The 20,165-nt window shown below is 47.0% G+C and overlaps 1 protein-coding gene across 1 annotated transcript in view; it reads right to left on the minus strand.

Annotated features, from left to right (window-relative positions):
- Positions 1-20,165, minus strand: part of LOC135549421 (teneurin-2-like) — a 167,503-nt gene that overhangs the window by 111,648 nt on the left and 35,690 nt on the right. The window contains exon 4 of the mRNA XM_064979392.1: positions 16,504-16,726. Coding sequence (XP_064835464.1) covers positions 16,504-16,726 — 223 coding nt within the window. The remainder of the gene's footprint in view (positions 1-16,503; positions 16,727-20,165) is intronic.

Here is a 20,165-nt window from a genome sequence, read left to right on the forward strand (position 1 = left end):
GCCCAGGCCTCAGAGTATCATTCTCCAGGCCTCAGAGTATCATTCTCCAGGCCTCAGAGTATCATTCTCCAGGCCTCAGAGTATCATTCTCCAGGCCTCAGAGTATCATTCTCCAGGCCTCAGAGTATCATTGCCCAGGCCTCAGAGTATCATTGCCCAGGCCTTAGAGTATCATTCTCCAGGCCTCAGAGTATCATTGCCCAGGCATCAGAGTATCATTCTCCAGGCCTCAGAGTATCATTCTCCAGGCCTCAGAGTATCATTCTCCAGGCCTCAGAGTATCATCATTCATTCCAGGCCTCAGAGTATCATTCTCCAGGCCTCAGAGTATCATTCTCCAGGCCTCAGAGTATCATTCTCCAGGCCCCAGAGTATCATTCTCCAGGCCTCAGAGTATCATTGCCTATAGTCCTAAGTATAAAGGGGATGAAGACAGTGAAAAGCAGTGTCACCGCGGCAACCTGAGAATGTATTACACTGGGAAAGGAGTGACAATGGGACCTCTGACCCGTCTCCCCCAGCAGCCCTTCCTAACAGCTGTGTCCGTGCACTAATGAAAACATGGCGGAGGTTAGCGTCCTGCCCCTTAGCCTGGCTTGCCCGCCGAAGCTGCCTGATTAATGGCTTGTACCATGGTGACAGGCAGGCAGGCCACTGCCCGCGGCCATCACATCACACTGCGTTAGTGGAGAGAATATCCTCTCAGCAAGATGCATGTTAATTGCAACATGGAAGGCGGCAGGTAAATGAATCCATAAATCAATCATATTTTATCCACCGGGGCACTAGTTATATAGCCGTAGTCAGAGACAGCTTTGCAAAGCAAAACAGAGACAGTATAATGGCTTTGACAAGTACTAAATCGAGTGACGAGAGAAGATGGATGATAAATCACAGTTCATTACGTGTGGGTATTATCATCTGAATCATACAACACAATGTTCTCACAACATACACTAGATCATATTATCTCCCCTGACGTGACAAAGAAGGTAGTGTGGGGTCCAAATCTGTCAATAGTGAAATAAAATATACATGCTATTCAGCAGTTTTTACAATACCACTTTAGCCCAAGATAACATTCAGTTCACATTACATTCAGTTCATAACCTCCTCACATTACATTCAATTCACATGCCTCCTCACATTACCTTCAGTTCACATACCTCCTCACATGACCTTTAGTTCACATTACCTTGCCTCCTCACATTACCTTCAGTCCACATACCTCCTCACATTACCTTCAGTTCACATACATCCTCACATGACCTTTAGTTCACATTACCTTCAGTCAGTCCATTACATTCAATTCACATGCCTCCTCACATTACCTTCAGTTCACATGCCTCCTCACATTACCTTCAGTTCACATACCTCCTCACATTACCTTCAGTTCACATACCTCCTCACATTACCTTCAGTTCACATACCTCCTCACATTACCTTCAGTTCACAACCTCCTCACATTACATTCAGTTCACATACCTCCTCACATGACCTTTAGTTCACATTACCTTCAGTCCACATACCTCCTCACATTACCTTCAGTTCACATACCTCCTCACATTACCTTCAGTTCACATACCTCCTCACATTACCTTCAGTTCACATTACCTTCAGTTCACATACCTCCTCACATTACCTTCAGTTCACATTACCTTCAGTTCACATACCTCCTGACATTACCTTCAGTTCACATACCTCCTCACATTACCTTCAGTTCACATACCTCCTCACATTACCTTCAGTTCACATACCTCCTCACATTACCTTCAGTTCACATACCTCCTCACATTACCTTCAGTTCACATACCTCCTCACATTACCTTCAGTTCACATTACCTTCAGTCCACATACCTCCTCACATTACATTCAGTTCACATACCTCCTCACATTACCTTCAGTTCACATACCTCCTCACATTACCTTCAGTTCACATTACCTTCAGTTCACATACCTCCTCACATTACCTTCAGTTCACATACCTCCTCACATTACCTTCAGTTCACATACCTCCTCACATTACCTTCAGTTCACATACCTTCCTCCTCACATTACCTTCAGTTCACATACCTCCTCACATTACCTTCAGTTCACATACCTCCTCACATTACCTTCAGTTCACATACCTCCTCACATTACCTTCAGTTCACATACCTCCTCACATTACCTTCAGTTCACATACCTCCTCACATTACCTTCAGTCCACATTACCCAGTTCCTCACATTACCTTCAGTTCACATACCTCCTCACATTACCTTCAGTTCACATACCTCCTCACATTACCTTCAGTTCACATACCTCCTCACATTACCTTCAGTTCACATACCTCCTCACATTACCTTCAGTTCACATACCTTTCCTCACATTACCTTCAGTTCACATACCTCCTCACATTACCTTCAGTTCACATTACCTTCAGTCCACATACCTCCTCACATTACCTTCAGTTCACATACCTCCTCACATTACCTTCAGTTCACATACCTCCTCACATTACCTTCAGTTCACATACCTCCTCACATTACCTTCAGTTCACATACCTCCTCACATTACCTTCAGTTCACATACCTCCTCACATTACCTTCAGTTCACATACCTCCTCACATTACCTTCAGTTCACATACCTCCTCACATTACCTTCAGTTCACATACCTCCTCACATTACCTTCAGTTCACATACCTCCTCACATTACCTTCAGTTCACATTACCTTCAGTCCACATACCTCCTGACATTACCTTCAGTTCACATTACCTTCAGTCCACATACCTCCTGACATTACCTTCAGTTCACATACCTCCTCACATTACCTTCAGTACACATACCTCCTCACATTACCTTCAGTTCACATCACATACCTCCTCACATTACCTTCAGTCCACATACCTCCTGACATTACCTTCAGTTCACATTACCTTCAGTCCACATACCTTCCTGACATTACCTGTTCACATACCTCAGTTCACATTACCTTCAGTTCACATACCTCCTCACATTACCTTCAGTTCCACATAGTTCCTACCTCCTCACATTACCTTCAGTTCACATACCTCCTCACATTACCTTCAGTTCACATACTTCAGACATTCCTTCACATACCTTCCTCACATCCTACCTTCAGTTCACATACCTCCTGACATTACCTTCAGTTCACATACCTCCTCACATTACCTTCAGTTCACATACCTCCTCACATGACCTTTAGTTCACATTACCTTCAGTCCACATACCTCCTCACATTACCTTCAGTTCACATACCTCCTCACATTACCTTCAGTTCACATTACCTTCAGTTCACATACCTCCTCACATTACCTTCAGTTCACATACCTCCTCACATTACCTTCAGTTCACATTACCTTCAGTCCACATAGTTCCTCCTCCTGACATTACCTTCAGTCCACATACCTCCTCACATTACCTTCAGTTCACATACCTCCTCACATTACCTTCAGTTCACATGCCTCCTCACATTACCTTCAGTTCTGAATCATCAATTTCAAATGTGACTAAGTACATTATATGAAGGTTATAGCCGACAGTTGACCTGCAGTGAAAATACCAACCAAATGCCTTACAGGACAAAATTAACCCATAATAAAATGCCTTCAAACGTGAATTGCTTTAGATAATACGCAATATCAAAAACCTGCATATTTTAACACAGGAGAGAGAGCATTAAACGCTGCATTTGAATTATGATTTGTTTATTTTTTTCTACGACGTAAAAAAAAAAAGAAACCGATCTCACCTACTAGGTATATACGCTATTCCGTTTCAGATGAGACGTTTTGGTCTTTTTGTCTTTGTATTTACTTTTCTAAATGTTTCTCTGTCATCCTTTAAATTAGCAGTTACGGCAGTTAGTATTTTCTTTCCTTCCTGCTCCTGTCTGTAAATTGGTCACAACATGCCACTCACAGAGGAGTTCATACCCGCACAGGCAGTTAGACAGAACCACCGACCAATACAAACCAAGACAGAATAAAATAAGAGGGCAAATAGTCTCTCTTTTACATTAAACACTTCTCTCATCCTGGGGGAAGGTGTGAAAAGCCAGAGCAATTAACAAGTAAATGGAGATTTTATAGATAATGAACAGGAATTCAACGGGAGTCCAGCCTTATTCGTATTCTGCCAGACATACCAGGACATCGCGGTAAAGCGATCAAGGGCAAGAGACATTTAGCAAAATGTTGTAATGAACCCTGGTTGGCATTCGAGGCACGGAGGGCTGAACTGTTGGAGGTTCTAGCTGCCAATCGGTCTCTCTCAATACCAAAAACCTCCAGGATGGTATGCAAGCCGGGGCAGGTCTGTCTGCAACCCACTCAGCTCGGTGTTAAGACGCTGAACCATCCTGACCGCACCCAAGGTGCCAGAGCCAGTCAATCTAATCGAATAAAATCAACATCAAAAGATTTGAGAGTTCAAAATCAAATCAAATGTGCCACATGCACCGAATACAACAGGTGTAGACTTTACTGTGAAATGCTTACTTATGAGCCCTTTCCTAACAATCTAAGAAACATATATATATATATATATATTTTTTTTTACATTTAAGACAAAACAACAATAACGAGGCTATATTCAAGAGTTGAACCCCCGAGTGGGGCTTGTTTATTATTTGGTTGACTATCTTCAGAAGGGATTTAGTGATCTGGCAATAGTTTTCTCTATGTAATGTATTGCACCATGCAACATAAGGGACCACAAAGGAAATAAGTCACAACTAGTTTTTAATGTATGTACTGCATGTAGCCTATATTAGGGCTGTGACGATACCAATATTTGGTCCTTTAAAAACTCGCTGTATGTAAAATATTGTGTGTTATAGCTTGGAAAATAAATGTGAATGTGAATCTGGATGACAACATAATGTTTGTTTCCAACATTAGGGCTGTTTTCATTAAGAAGTGAAATACGTTTTTTTTGTTTTGTTCGTTTCCTTGCCACGATACTAACGAGTATTGCGATATTGGTATCGTCCCGGCACTGATAGATATGTACTTTTTTAAACTGTCAAATAAAATCAATCAATCAACCTTTGAAGACTTCAACAACAGCCAACCACAATGCGGCATTTGAACACAGATAATAAATTATGTATATAGGGTAGCTCAGGTGATGTCTCTCCTAGACTGAGCTCACAGTTAAGAGATTTACAGACTGGGTCTCAGAGAGAGAGCGAGACTGGGTCTCAGAGAGAGACTGGGTCTCAGAGAGAGACTGGGTCTCAGAGAGAGACTGGGTCTCAGAGAGAGACTGGGTCTCAGAGAGAGACTGGGTCTCAGAGAGAGAGAGAGACTGGGTCTCAGAGAGAGACTGGGTCTCAGAGAGAGAGAGAGACTGGGTCTCAAAGAGAGAGAGAGACTGGGTCTCAGAGAGAGACTGGGTCTCAGAGAGAGAGAGAGACTGGGTCTCAGAGAGAGAGAGACTGGGTCTCAGAGAGAGACTGGGTCTCAGAGAGAGAGCGAGACTGGGTCTCAGAGAGAGACTGGGTCTCAGAGAGAGACTGGGTCTCAGAGAGAGAGAGAGAGAGACTGGGTCTCAGAGAGAGACTGGGTCTCAGAGAGAGACTGGGTCTCAGAGAGAGAGAGAGAGACTGGGTCTCAGAGAGAGACTGGGTCTCAGAGAGAGACTGGGTCTCAGAGAGAGAGAGAGACTGGGTCTCAGAGAGAGACTGGGTCTCAGAGAGAGACTGGGTCTCAGAGAGAGACTGGGTCTCAGAGAGAGACTGGGTCTCAGAGAGAGAGAGAGACTGGGTCTCAGAGAGAGAGAGAGAGACTGGGTCTCAGAGAGAGACTGGGTCTCAGAGAGAGAGACTGGGTCTCAGAGAGAGACTGGGTCTCAGAGAGAGACTGGGTCTCGAGAGACTGGGTCTCAGAGAGAGACTGGGTCTCAGAGAGAGAGAGACTGGGTCTCAGAGAGAGACTGGGTCTCAGAGAGAGAGAGAGACTGGGTCTCAGAGAGAGACTGGGTCTCAGAGAGAGACTGGGTCTCAGAGAGAGCGAGACTGGGTCTTAGAGAGAGAGAGAGAGAGACTGGGTCTCAGAGAGACTGGGTCTCAGAGAGAGACTGGGTCTCAGAGAGAGACTGGGTCTCAGAGAGAGACTGGGTCTCAGAGAGAGACTGGGTCTCAGAGAGAGACTGGGTCTCAGAGAGAGACTGGGTCTCAGAGAGAGACTGGGTCTCAAAGAGAGAGAGAGACTGGGTCTCAGAGAGAGACTGGGTCTCAGAAGAGAGAGAGAGAGAGAGAGAGACTGGGTCTCAGAGAGAGACTGGGTCTCAGAGAGAGAGAGACTGGGTCTCAGAGAGAGAACGAGACTGGGTCTCAGAGAGAGAGAGACTGGGTCTCAGAGAGAGAGAGAGACTGGGTCTTAGAGAGACTGGGAGAGAGAGAGAGACTGGGTCTCAGAGAGAGAGAGAGACTGGGTCTCAGAGAGAGAGAGAGACTGGGTCTCAGAGAGAGAGCGACAGTCTCAGAGAGAGACTGGGTCTCAGAGAGAGAGAGACTGGGTCTCAGAGAGAGACTGGGTCTTAGAGAGAGACTGGGTCTCAGAGAGAGAGCGTCTCAGAGACTGGGTCTTAGAGAGAGACTGGGTCTCAGAGAGAGACTGGGTCTCAGAGAGAGACTGGGTCTCAGAGAGAGCGAGACTGGGTCTTAGAGAGAGAGAGCGAGACTGGGTCTCAGAGAGAGACTGGGTGTCAGAGAGAGACTGGGTCTCAGAGAGAGACTGGGTCTCAGAGAGAGACTGGGTCTCAGAGAGAGCGAGACTGGGTCTCAGAGAGACTGGGTCTCAGAGAGAGACTGGGTCTCAGAGAGAGAGAGACTGGGTCTCAGAGAGAGAGACTGGGTCTCAGAGAGAGCGAGACTGGGTCTCAGAGAGAGACTGGGTCTCAGAGAGAGACTGGGTCTCAGAGAGAGACTGGGTCTCAGAGAGAGAGAGAGACTGGGTCTCAGAGAGAGACTGGGTCTCAGAGAGAGAGAGACTGGGTCTCAGAGAGAGAGAGAGACTGGGTCTCAGAGAGAGAGCGAGACTGGGTCTCAGAGAGAGAGCGAGACTGGGTCTCAGAGAGAGACTGGGTCTCAGAGAGAGAGAGAGACTGGGTCTCAAGAGAGACTGGGTCTCAGAGAGAGAGAGAGACTGGGTCTCAAAGAGACTGGGTCTCAGAGAGAGACTGGGTCTCAGAGAGAGAGAGAGAGAGACTGGGTCTCAGAGAGAGACTGGGTCTCAGAGAGAGACTGGGTCTCAGAGAGAGAGAGAGACTGGGTCTTAGAGAGAGACTGGGTCTCAGAGAGAGAGCGAGACTGGGTCTCAGAGAGAGACTGGGTCTCAGAGAGACTGGGTCTCAGAGAGAGACTGGGTCTCAGAGAGACTGGGTCTCAGAGAGAGACTGGGTCTCAAAGTGACTAAGAGAGACTGGGTCTCAGAGAGAGAGAGACTGGGTCTCAGAGAGAGACTGGGTCTCAGAGAGAGACTGGGTCTCAGAGAGACTGGGTCTCAGAGAGAGACTGGGTCTCAGAGAGAGTCTCAGAGACTGGGTCTCAGAAAGAGACTGGGTCTCAGAGAGAGAGCGAGACTGGGTCTCAGAGAGAGAGCGAGACTGGGTCTCAGAGAGAGACTGGGTCTCAGAGAGCGAGACTGGGTCTCAGAGAGAGACTGGGTCTCAGAGAGAGACTGGGTCTCAGAGAGAGACTGGGTCTCAGAGAGAGACTGGGTCTCAGAGAGAGACTGGGTCTCAGAGAGAGAGACTGGGTCTCAGAGAGAGACTGGGTCTCAGAGAGAGACTGGGTCTGAGACTGGGTCTCAGAGAGAGACTGGGTCTCAGATAGAGAGTTTAGAGAGACTGGGTCTCAGAGAGAGACTGGGTCTCAGAGAGAGACTGGGTCTTAGAGAGAGAGAGACTGGGTCTCAGAGTCTCCAGAGAAGACTGGGTCTCAGAGAGAGAGAGACTGGGTCTCAGAGAGAGAACGAGACTGGGTCTCAGAGAGAGAGAGAGACTGGGTCTCAGAGAGAGAGAGAGACTGGGTCTCAGAGAGAGAGACTGGGTCTCAGAGAGAGAGACTGGGTCTCAGAGAGAGAGAGACTGGGTCTCAGAGAGAGAGACTGGGTCTCAGAGAGAGAGCGAGACAGGGTCTCAGAGAGAGACTGGGTCTCAGAGCATTTCAGATGTATAACTTTCATTACAGAGACTGGGTCTCAGAGAGAGAGAGAGACTGGGTCTCAGAGAGAGAGAGACTGGGTCTTAGAGAGAGACTGGGTCTCAGAGAGAGAGCGAGACTGGGTCTTAGAGAGAGACTGGGTCTCAGAGAGAGACTGGGTCTCAGAGAGAGACTGGGTCTCAGAGAGAGAGCGAGACTGGGTCTTAGAGAGAGATTGCGAGACTGGGTCTCGAGAGAGACTGGGTGTCAGAGAGAGACTGGGTCTCAGCAGAGAGACTGGGTCTCAGAGAGAGACTGGGTCTCAGAGAGAGTTAGCGAGACTGGGTCTCTTCGAGAGAGAGAGAGACTGGGTCTCAGAGAGAGACTGGGTCTCAGAGAGAGAGAGAGACTGGGTCTCAGCTAGCCAAGAGACTGGGTCTCAGAGAGACTGGGTGTCAGAGAGAGACTGGGTCTCAACTTCAGAGAGAGAGACTGGGTCTCAGAGAGAGACTGGGTCTCTAAGAGAGAGAGAGACTGGGTCTCAAGAGAGAGACTGGGTCTCAGAGCTAGCCTACAAAGGCAGTACCATTTTAGTTAATAAGATTCTTGCTACGTGTTTAACTTTCTGAAAAGACTGGGTCTCAGAGAGAGACTGGGTCTCAAAGAGAGAGAGAGACTGGGTCTCAGAGAGAAACTGGGTCTCAAAGAGAGACTGGGTCTCAAAGAGGGACTGGGTCTCAAAGAGAGAGAGAGACTGGGTCTCAGAGAGAGACTGGGTCTCAGAGAGAGACTGTCTCAGTGGGGTTGAAACAGTGAACAAAAATGCATTTCACATTAGTCCCCCATTTGGAAATTGAACAAGCTACAAACACATAACCATTTAACGTGGAAGTTTTCAATATTTACATGGCAATACACTACCAGTATGTACCACAATATAACCACAACAACACCACAATAATACCATAATAATACCACAATAATACCACAATAATACCACAATAATACCACAATAATACCATAATAATACCACAATAATACCACAATAATACCATAATAATACCCAATATCGGAGATACCATAATAATACTTGATAATACCATAATAATACCACGATAATACCATAATAATACCACAATAATACCATAATAATAATACCACAATAATACCATAATAATACCATAATAATACCACAACAATAATAATAATACCACAACAATACCATAATAATACCACAATAATACCATAATAATACCATAATAATACCACAATAATACCATAATAATACCACAATAATACCACAATAATATCACAATAATACCATAATAATCAGTGGCTTGTTCTTCATATTGCATGAGCCATAAAATATTAAACATCTCAATGAGCTTTTATACTACGTTGAGAGCAGACTTTGAGTGTCGTTTTATAGCCTACATACACTAGTAATAATTGTATATGCCAGTTCGCAGATGCTTTAATCCAAAGTGACTAACAGTCATGTGTGCATACACTTTAAGTATGGGTGGTCCTAGGAATTGAACCCACTATCTTCGCAAAGCAAGCACTATGATCTACCAACTGAGCTACAGAGGACCACAAGGGGAAAAGGGGGCTCATACATGCCAGATGAGGCTAACAACAAATGTCTTTGCAAATTGACTAAGTGCATGCTATGCATTCTGTTGACCTCTTTCTCCCCCTCTCCAGATGAAATCCGCTGAGAATATAGGAGAAACACCAATAGACCTACAGCACCATTGCAGACGTGGTTGCTACTCACTACACCCAGTTTAATTGGGCTCCTTAGGGTTCCTCAGCAGAAATCGACTGCTGGAGGAGCACATTCAATCTGGAGATAGAGATAGAGAGAAAAGAGTGAGTCCGAGAGAGAGAGAGAGAGAGGAATGGTCCAGGCGTCTCAAACAAGACCATGGGGAGACGGGGAGAGAGCGGAGACTAGGCAGTGACTCAGCTCACCTCTCAGTAATGGAGATTATATTATTTCATTTCTGAAATGTGGTGAGACTGTGGTGAGACTGTGCCCTGGAGTTAGACAGAAGTTACCGTGGAAGAGAAACTTGCTACGATCCGTCTATTCGTAGACCACATCCTATATACAGTAGGCCTATATTCCTCTAAACCAAGAATGGGTCAATTAAGTATAATTTACAGAGCCACACATGGGAATTGAAGTATCCTCAAATGGATCTTTTATGGATAACATCGATGTCACCCTGAATACTTTTGCTGCTCATTCCTGAACTGTAGTTCCGTAACGTATAAAGACTAGAGTAGGAGGGAATGAGAAGACTGTGCACTATGTTTCTATTGTAGTCCCATAGCGTATAAAGACTAGAGTAGGAGGGAATGACTGTACACTATGTTTCTATTGTAGTTCCATAGCGTATAAAGACTAGAGTAGGAGGGAATGACTGTACACTATGTTTCTACTGTAGTTCCATAGCGTATAAAGACTAGAGTAGGAGGGAATGACTGTACACTATGTTTCTACTGTAGTTCCATAGCGTATAAAGACTAGAGCAGGAGGGAATGACTGTACACTATGTTTCTACTGTAGTTCCATAGCGTATAAAGACTAGAGCAGGAGGGAATGACTGTACACTATGTTTCTACTGTATTTCCATAGCGTATAAAGACTAGAGTAGGAGGGAATGACTGTACACTATGTTTCTACTGTAGTTCCATAGCGTATAAAGACTAGAGCAGGAGGGAATGACAGATGACTGTACACTATGTTTCTATTGTAGTTCCATAGCGTATAAAGACTAGAGCAGGAGGGAATGACTGTACACTATGTTTCTATTGTAGTTCCATAGCGTATAAAGACTAGAGTAGGAGGGGAATGACTGTACACTATGTTTCTACTGTAGTTCCATAGCGTATAAAGACTAGAGCAGGAGGGAATGACTGTACACTATGTTTCTACTGTATTTCCATAGCGTATAAAGACTAGAGTAGGAGGGAATGACTGTACACTATGTTTCTACTGTAGTTCCATAGCGTATAAAGACTAGAGTAGGAGGGAATGACTGTACACTATGTTTCTACTGTAGTTCCATAGCGTATAAAGACTAGAGTAGGAGGGAATGACTGTACACTATGTTTCTACTGTAGTTCCATAGCGTATAAAGACTAGAGCAGGAGGGAATGACTGTACACTATGTTTCTACTGTAGTCGTGGACAATAATGGTAAGCTTATACAGATGATTTGTTCCATTGCAACAAAAAAGAAAGAAGCTTGTCTAAGCCAAACACAAGACGTGTGAATGTACTGTATGCGTTCTATTATCTCCGTGGCAGTGTGATGGACAGCGTGGCTGGTGGTCCCAGGTCGTCGGGTAAAGGGTCAAGCCCCAGCTGAAATGCTGTTCTGTTCCTACGAGGGAGACTGTAAAGAGGAAGCCGTATTAATGGGTGAAACTAAGTAAAAGTGCTAGCGCTGCAAGACGCCCTAGACTGGGAGGGGCATTTGAAAGACAAAGAAATATGAACTGAAGTGTGTGAGGTCAGGCCCATATGCCCAGACAGAAGCTATATTAAACTGCCTGCTGAGAACAGGCACTGAGGTGGCAGGGGGAGAGGGGAGACGGGAAGAGAGAGGTGGGGCGGGAGAAGATGGGGAGAGGGGAGACGGGAAGAGAGAGGTGGGGGGGAGAAGGGGGGACGGGAAGGGGGACGGGAGAAGGGGGGGAGGGGAGAAGATGGGGGACGGGAGAAGGTGGGGCAGGGAGGAGAGGTGGGGGACGGGAGAAGGTGGGGGACGGGAGAAGATGGGGACGGGAGAAGGTGGGGGACGAGAGAAGGTGGGGGACGGGAGAAGGTGGGGGACGGGAGAAGGTGGGGACGGGAGAAGGTGGGGGCGAGAGAAGGTGGGGACGGGAGAAGGTGGGGGCGAGAGAAGGTGGGGGACGGGAGAAGGTGGGGGCGAGAGAAGGTGGGGGACGGGAGAAGGTGGGGGACGGGAGAAGGTGGGGGCGAGAGAAGGTGGGGGACGGGAGAAAGGGGGGGACGGGAGAAGGTGGGGACGGGAGAAGGTGGGGGAAGAGAGAAGGTGGGGGGCGGGAGAAGGTGGGGGGGGAGAAGGTGGGGGGGAGAAGATGAAGGTGGGGAAGAGAGAAGGTGGGGGGTGAGAGAAGGTGGGGGAAGAGAGAAGGTGGGGGACGGGAGAAGGTGGGGGACGAGAGAAGGTGGGGGACGGGAGAAGGTGGGGGACGGGAGAAGGTGGGGGGAGAGAAGGTGGGGGATGAGAGAAGGTGGGGGACGGGAGAAGGTGGGGGAAGAGAGAAGGTGGGGACGGGAGAAGGTGGGGGACGGGAGAAAGTGGGGGGAAGAGAGAAGGTGGGGGCGAGAGAAGGTGGGGGAAGAGAGAAGATGGGGGAAGAGAGAAGGTGGGGGGTGAGAGAAGGTGGGGGACGAGAGAAGGTGGGGGACGGGAAAAGGTGGGGGAAGAGAGGAGGTGGGGGACGGGAGAAGGTGGGGGAAGAGAGAAGGTGGGGGGAGAGAAGGTGGGGGAAGAGAGAAGGTGGGGGACGGGAGAAGGTGGGGGAAGAGAGAAGGTGGGGGCGAGAGAAGGTGGGGGAAGAGAGAAGGTGGGGGACGGGAGAAGGTGGGGAAGAGAGAAGGTGGGGGAAGAGAGAAGGTGGGGGACGGGAGAAGGTGGGGGACGAGAGAAGGTGGGGGAAGGAGAAGGTGGGGGACGGGAGAAGGGCAAGGAGGTGGGGGGAGAGAAGGTGGGGGGAAGATGCAGAAGGTGGGGTACTGTTTTGTGTGTTCTTTGCAGGTGGGCATTCTGGAGAAGGTGGGGAAGTGAGAAGGTGGGGGACGGGAGAAGGTGGGGAACCCAGAGTCAAGGTGGGGGATGGGACCAAGGTGGGGGAACATAATTGTATTTTGGGGCATTTTGGAGAGAAGTATTTTGGGGGAAGTCACATGAATTGTGGGGGACGGGAGAAGGTGGGGGAAAACAAAATAGGTCAGGGGACGGGAGAACCCCTCCCTAGGTGGGGACGAGAGAAGGTTTGCTGAAAAGGTCCTAGGAGAGAAGGTGGGGGAAGAGAAGGTGGGGGAGAGTAATGATGTGCTGGGGAAAAAGGTGGGGGTCGGGAAAGGTAACAAACCAGGGAGAACCAGGGGACTGGAGAAGTTTGGGGACGGGAGAGAAGGTGGGGGCCTAAGGTGGAAGGTGAAAAGCAGCAGAACACAACTCGTGGGGGACGGGAGAAGGTGGGGGACCAGGAAGAAGTGGGGGACTGAGAGAAGGCATTATTCTGGGCAACTCAGAAAACATGATGGAATTTAGAAACATTTATAAGGATCTAAGTACAAAACATTTTGGGGGAAATGTCAAAATGTATATAGCTTTGTGGAGGCATTCTGTCAATGTGTCAGGCGCCAGGCTCCAGGAGAGAGGGAGTCGGGTAGGTAGAGCACCAGGCTCCATTTTGGAGGAGGAGGGAGCAGGTAGGTAGAGGGCTCAGGCTCCATTTTGGATGGAAGATGCAGCAGGTAAAGGCGCCAGGCTCCATTTTGGAGAGGTGCAGGTAGGTAGAGGCGCCAGGCTCCATTTTGGAGAGGAGGGAGCAAATGACTTAGGCGCCAGGCTATTTTGGGAGAAGGAGCAGGAGGAAGGCGCCAGGCTCCATTTTGATGCAGATTTGATTGGCACGGGTTGGTGAGGCGCCAGGCTCCATTTTAGGAGAAGTGGATTTTTTGGTACTAAGAGCGCTTAGGCTCCATTTTGGAGAGAGTCAAATGATGTGCTCAGGCTCCATTTTCCGAAAACATAAGGTAGGGTCATCCATTTTGGAACAAAGCAGGTAACGCCAGGCTCCATTTTGGAGACGGAGGGGCAAAGGTAAATAGGCTCCATTTTGGAAAGGGAGCAGGCAACACGCCAGGCTCCATTTTGGAGAGGAAACCAGGTAGGAGAAACAGGCTCCTGGAGAGGAGGGAGCATTAGGTTCTGGTGCAGGCTCCATTTTGGAAAACATGCGGGAATTTAGAAGGCTCCATTTATAAAGGGAGCATACTGGAGACGTAAAACAGGCTTTTTTGGAAGGAGGGAACAGGTAGGTATAGGTGCCAGGCTTTTTGGAGAGAAGGGAGCATCCTGAGGTAAGCGCCAGGCTCCATTTTGGAGAAAGGAGCATGGTAGGAGAGGTGCCAGGCTCCATTTTGGAGAGAAGGGAGCAGGTAGGTAGAGGTGCCAGGCTCCATTTTGGGAGAGAAGGGAGCGGGTAGGTAGAGGCGCCAGGCTCCATTTTGGAGAGAAGGGAGCAGGTAGGTAGAGGCGCCAGGCTCCATTTTGGAGAGAAGGGAGCAGGTAGGTAGAGGCGCCAGGCTCCATTTTGGAGAGAAGGGAGCAGGTAGGTAGAGGCGCCAGGCTCCATTTTGGAGAGAAGGGAGCGGGTAGGTAGAGGCGCCAGGCTCCATTTTGGAGAGGAGGGAGCAGGTAGGTAGAGGCGCCAGGCTCCATTTTGGAGAGAAGGGAGCAGGTAGGTAGAGGCGCCAGGCTCCATTTTGGAGAGGAGGGAGCAGGTAGGTAGAGGCGCCAGGCTCCATTTTGGAGAGGAGGGAGCAGGTAGGTAGAGGCGCCAGGCTCCATTTTGGAGAGGAGGGAGCAGGTAGGTAGAGGCGCCAGGCTCCATTTTGGAGAGGAGGGAGCAGGTAGGTAGAGGCGCCAGGCTCCATTTTGGAGAGGAGGGAGCAGGTAGGTAGAGGCGCCAGGCTCCATTTTGGAGAGGAGGGAGCAGGTAGGTAGAGGCGCCAGGCTCCATTTTGGAGAGAAGGGAGCGGGTAGGTAGAGGCGCCAGGCTCCATTTTGGAGAGGAGGGAGCAGGTAGGTAGAGGCGCCAGGCTCCATTTTGGAGAGGAGGGAGCAGGTAGGTAGAGGTGCCAGGCTCCATTTTGGAGAGAAGGGAGCAGGTAGGTAGAGGCGCCAGGCTCCATTTTGGAGAGAAGGGAGCAGGTAGGTAGAGGCGCCAGGCTCCATTTTGGAGAGAAGGGAGCAGGTAGGTAGAGGTGCCAGGCTCCATTTTGGAGAGAAGGGAGCGGGTAGGTAGAGGCGCCAGGCTCCATTTTGGAGAGAAGGGAGCAGGTAGGTAGAGGTGCCAGGCTCCATTTTGGAGAGAAGGGAGCGGGTAGGTAGAGGCGCCAGGCTCCATTTTGGAGAGAAGGGAGCAGGTAGGTAGAGGTGCCAGGCTCCATTTTGGAGAGAAGGGAGCGGGTAGGTAGAGGCGCCAGGCTCCATTTTGGAGAGAAGGGAGCAGGTAGGTAGAGGTGCCAGGCTCCATTTTGGAGAGAAGGGAGCGGGTAGGTAGAGGTGCCAGGCTCCATTTTGGAGAGGAGGGAGCGGGTAGGTAGAGGCGCCAGGCTCCATTTTGGAGAGAAGGGAGCAGGTAGGTAGAGGTGCCAGGCTCCATTTTGGAGAGAAGGGAGCGGGTAGGTAGAGGTGCCAGGCTCCATTTTGGAGAGGAGGGAGCGGGTAGGTAGAGGCGCCAGGCTCCATTTTGGAGAGAAGGGAGCGGGTAGGTAGAGGCGCCAGGCTCCATTTTGGAGAGGAGGGAGCGGGTAGGTAGAGGCGCACAGTGGTAGCAGGCATAGCATAGCAGGAACTGTGCCGGTGCTCCCCATGAATAAAACATCTCAGAGACGAGCCCTGTTGCCCCGACCTCATGAATTGTGCACGTATCGTGTTTGAGGTGTGATCTGGGAACATCGAGGAGTGACCCACAGCCCAGCGTAAGCCCGGCAACCACACACCACGGCAACCACACACCACGGCAACCACACACCAGACAAAAGACAGAACAGAGGGAGAGAGGAAGGCACTAGCTTCTATGTCCCAGAACCCCAGAGGGAGAGCAGCGGGCAGGACTGTGGTGCAGGACTGTGGGGCACCTCGTGACAGAGGGAGAGCAGCGGGCAGGACTGTGGGGCACCGCGTGACAGAGGGAGAGCAGCGGGCAGGACTGTGGGGCACCGCGTGACAGAGGGAGAGCAGCGGGCAGGACTGTGGGGCACCTCGTGACAGAGGGAGAGCAGCGGGCAGGACTGTGGGGCACCGCGTGAAAGAGGGAGAGCAGCGGGCAGGACTGTGGGGCACCGTGTGAAGATGGGCAATGGCAGGATGGGATGTTGGGTTGAGAGCTCTACCAGCTGGGCTCCCACAAACCTGACCAGAGGCTTTAAGTCCAAGGTTTAAGTCCAACCAACTGAACAGTACAAGGAAGTGATAGGAACCAGAATGCTTTCCCCTCCCCCTAAACAGGGAAGGTGTCCAAACATCATGGCATGTGGGCAGGAAAAACAGGGCGACAGGTAAACTGACCTGGTCTCCAGAGGAACGCTGCTGTTCAGCGCCCAGCTGTCCTGAAGCTGGACCGACTCTGGTGTGGAGGGACCCTCCCCGGGGGCCACCGAGGGGGCGTGGGCTGGGCCGCGACGGCTGGCCAGGGTGTTGGGGTTCAGGGAGCTTGCAGACGACTGGTGGTGGTTGTGAGGAGGGGGGAGCGGCGGCCGCAGAGACTGACTGTGATGGTGGTTCGGAGGACCTGAAAGAGAACACAGGAACCAATTAGGGCTCGTTGATTGACCGGAATGGTGTTCTAGCGTAGAGATTGAAAAACTTCCCAGCCTGTTTTGACTGATTTAATGAAGGCTTCCATTGACAGTGATGCATTTTTGAATGTTGTGTTTCGTATGGAACGTTTTTCATATCGTGTTACAAGTTGCTATAAGAGAGCACGTCAGATCCAAATAAGAAAACACCTAAACAATTGTTTTTAAACGGTACACTTATAAAGTACAAGATTTTACAGAGCAAATCACAGACTAAATGCAATTTAGAGTGACCAAATCACATTGTAACTCAATACAAAGTTTATCACATTGTAAATCAATACAATGTTTATCATATTGCAATTCAATACAATGTTTACCATATTGCAACTCAATACAATGTTTATCATATTGCAACTCAATACAATGTTTATCATATTGCAACTCAATACAATGTTTATCATATTGCAACTCAATACAATGTTTATCATATTGCAACTCAATACAATGTTTATCATATTGCAACTCAATACAATGTTTACCATATTGCAACTCAATACAATGTTTACCATATTGCAACTCAATACAATGTTTATCATATTGCAACTCAATACAATGTTTACCATATTGCAACTCAATACAATGTTTATCATATTGCAACTCAATACAATGTTTTATTGCATCAATTGTTTACCATAAACTCAATACAATGTTTTATTGCAACTCAATACAATGCATATTGCAACTCAATACAATGTTTACCATATTGCAACTCAATACAATGTTTACCATATTTTACAATGTTTACCATATTGCAACTCAATACAATGTTTATCATATTGCAACTCAATACAAGGTTTATCATATTGCAACTCAATACAATGTTTACCATATTGCAACTCAATACAATGTTTATCATATTGCAATTCAATACAATGTTTATCATATTGCAACTCAATACAATGTTTATCATATTGCAACTCAATACAATGTTTACCATATTGCAACTCAATACAATGTTTACCATATTGCAACTCAATACAATGTTTATCATATTGCAACTCAATACAATGTTTACATATTGCAACTCAATACAATGTTTATCATATTGCAACTCAATACAATGTTTATCATATTGCAACTCAATACAATGTTTATCATATTGCAACTCAATACAATGTTTGCCATATTGCAACTCAATACAATGTTTATCATATTGCAACTCAATACAATGTTTGCCATATTGCAACTCAATACAATGTTTACCATATTGCAACTCAATACAATGTTTGCCATATTGCAACTCAATACAATGTTTACCATATTGCAACTCAATACAATGTTTACCATATTGCAATTCAATACAATGTTTATCATATTGCAACTCAATACAATGTTTACCATATTGCAACTCAATACAATGTTTATCATATTGCAATTCAATACAATGTTTATCATATTGCAATTCAATACAATGTTTACCATATTGCAATTCAATACAATGTTTATCATATTGCAACTCAATACAATGTTTATCATATTGCAACTCAATACAATGTTTACCATAATGCAACTCAATACAATGTTTACCATATTGCAACTCAATACAATGTTTATCATATTGCAATTCAATACAATGTTTATCATATTGCAATTCAATACAATGTTTATCATATTGCAACTCAATACAATGTTTGCTGACCAAAAGGCTGGGAGAGAAGTCCTATTAATGCATGAAGAGCTTTTACAAAGAAACAAAGCTCATCTGTAATACTGCTATGTAAGCCCTTCTCCGTGTTCAACTAATAAAGGGAAACATGACAATTTGAAAGCTGTGAATTAACTTTGTGAAAGTTAAACATTTTAATTGTGTGAGTAAAACTATTCAAATAATGCAATCAAAATATTTTCTCTACTTTTAAACTTTTAATCAAATAATGCAATTAAAATATTTTTCTGCATTTTTGTAGCAACCCTAAATCATACCATTTAATTAAAAGATAATGAAAGTAGGTAATACTTCAGATTTTGGCAAATGAGATCTAAATATCTCCAAATTAATGAAGTGCTATTAGAAAATATCACTAATTATTAAAGTCTACAAAGAAATATTTTGACAATTCTAATTTCAATCTACAGATATGATACAGAATAAAAAAATATATTTAAAAAACTTAGTGCCCCCACTCATCCTGTACAGCCTGCAGTGCATGATGGACATACAGGAAATAGCCTTGATCAAACAGTGGCTAGATAAAGGAATGGACATATTCCTCTAAGAGGAAAAAGAAAGGACATTTGTTTACATCTTCCATAATGCCATAACATTCTTACTGACTGATCTAAAGGCAAAGCCTACTGGGACGGACACACACACACACACACACACACACACACACACACACACACACACACACACACACACACACACACACACACACACACACACACACACACACACACACACACACACATCTATTCTCCATTGGGGTTTCTTTGGCCTATCCTTGTATACTTCATTGAACATTCCATATGTAAAGTCAATATGATAAAATACAGTGGTCCTACTCTCTTACATATACAGTATGGAACTGATAAGTAGTGAAAGAATCAGCCTCACACCAGGAAGTGACAGTTTGAGCTAAGAAAAGGAGAGGCCCTTCAAACAAAATGTCTTGTGAAAAAGAGGAGCGGATAGATGAAAGAGGGGATGTGATCAGCTCTGGTTTGGTGGGCCAGGGTGTGTAATCTCCCGCACCATACTGTGTAAGAACAGGATAAAAAAACACAGTGATACAAAACCCACACTTCACAAAAGCTGGGTTTGGACTGCAGGGACGCTGGGAGCGTTGGAACAATCTGAGCTGCACAATAGGGCCGAGAGCAGTGGATTATACTGTGACCTGGTCATCAAATGCACCACTCCACACTGCAGCTCCGGCTAAACACAATGACATTCAGGGACTAGCGCTTTAATGTGTTCTGATAACCTTGGCCGTGCTCAGATCCTACGCCTTTTATCATCGTTTTCACCCTGCAAACTGGCGTTCAGGCTCAAATCGAGCCGACAGCCAGGGAGGTTGTCTACCAACCCTCAATGGGCCTGTGCAGTTTCCTTTTACAGGTCTGTGGTCACACAAAAGGACCGATGCCGTCGGAGGCTCCGGTTTCTAACCCCGAGGAACTACACCCCTGTGTGAACCAGTGGAATCCCACAGACACAATGGTCACCTCCATATCTGTTTAATACAGAGGAGATCTGAGCAGCGGGGTTGTCAAAGTCACTAATGTAATAGGCAGATTACGGCGTTCAGCAGCGCGCTGGCCTTTAGTAGTCCCCTGTATTGTGTTTTAATAGAGTCTAATAAAAAGGCCCTGTACTTCTCTTTAACGCCACAGCCAGTCCATCCATAAAGGATCAGCTGTGGCTCG

This window comes from Oncorhynchus masou, chromosome 12 (genome assembly GCF_036934945.1).
Source record: "Oncorhynchus masou masou isolate Uvic2021 chromosome 12, UVic_Omas_1.1, whole genome shotgun sequence".
NCBI classification, from domain to species: Eukaryota; Metazoa; Chordata; class Actinopteri; order Salmoniformes; family Salmonidae; genus Oncorhynchus; species Oncorhynchus masou.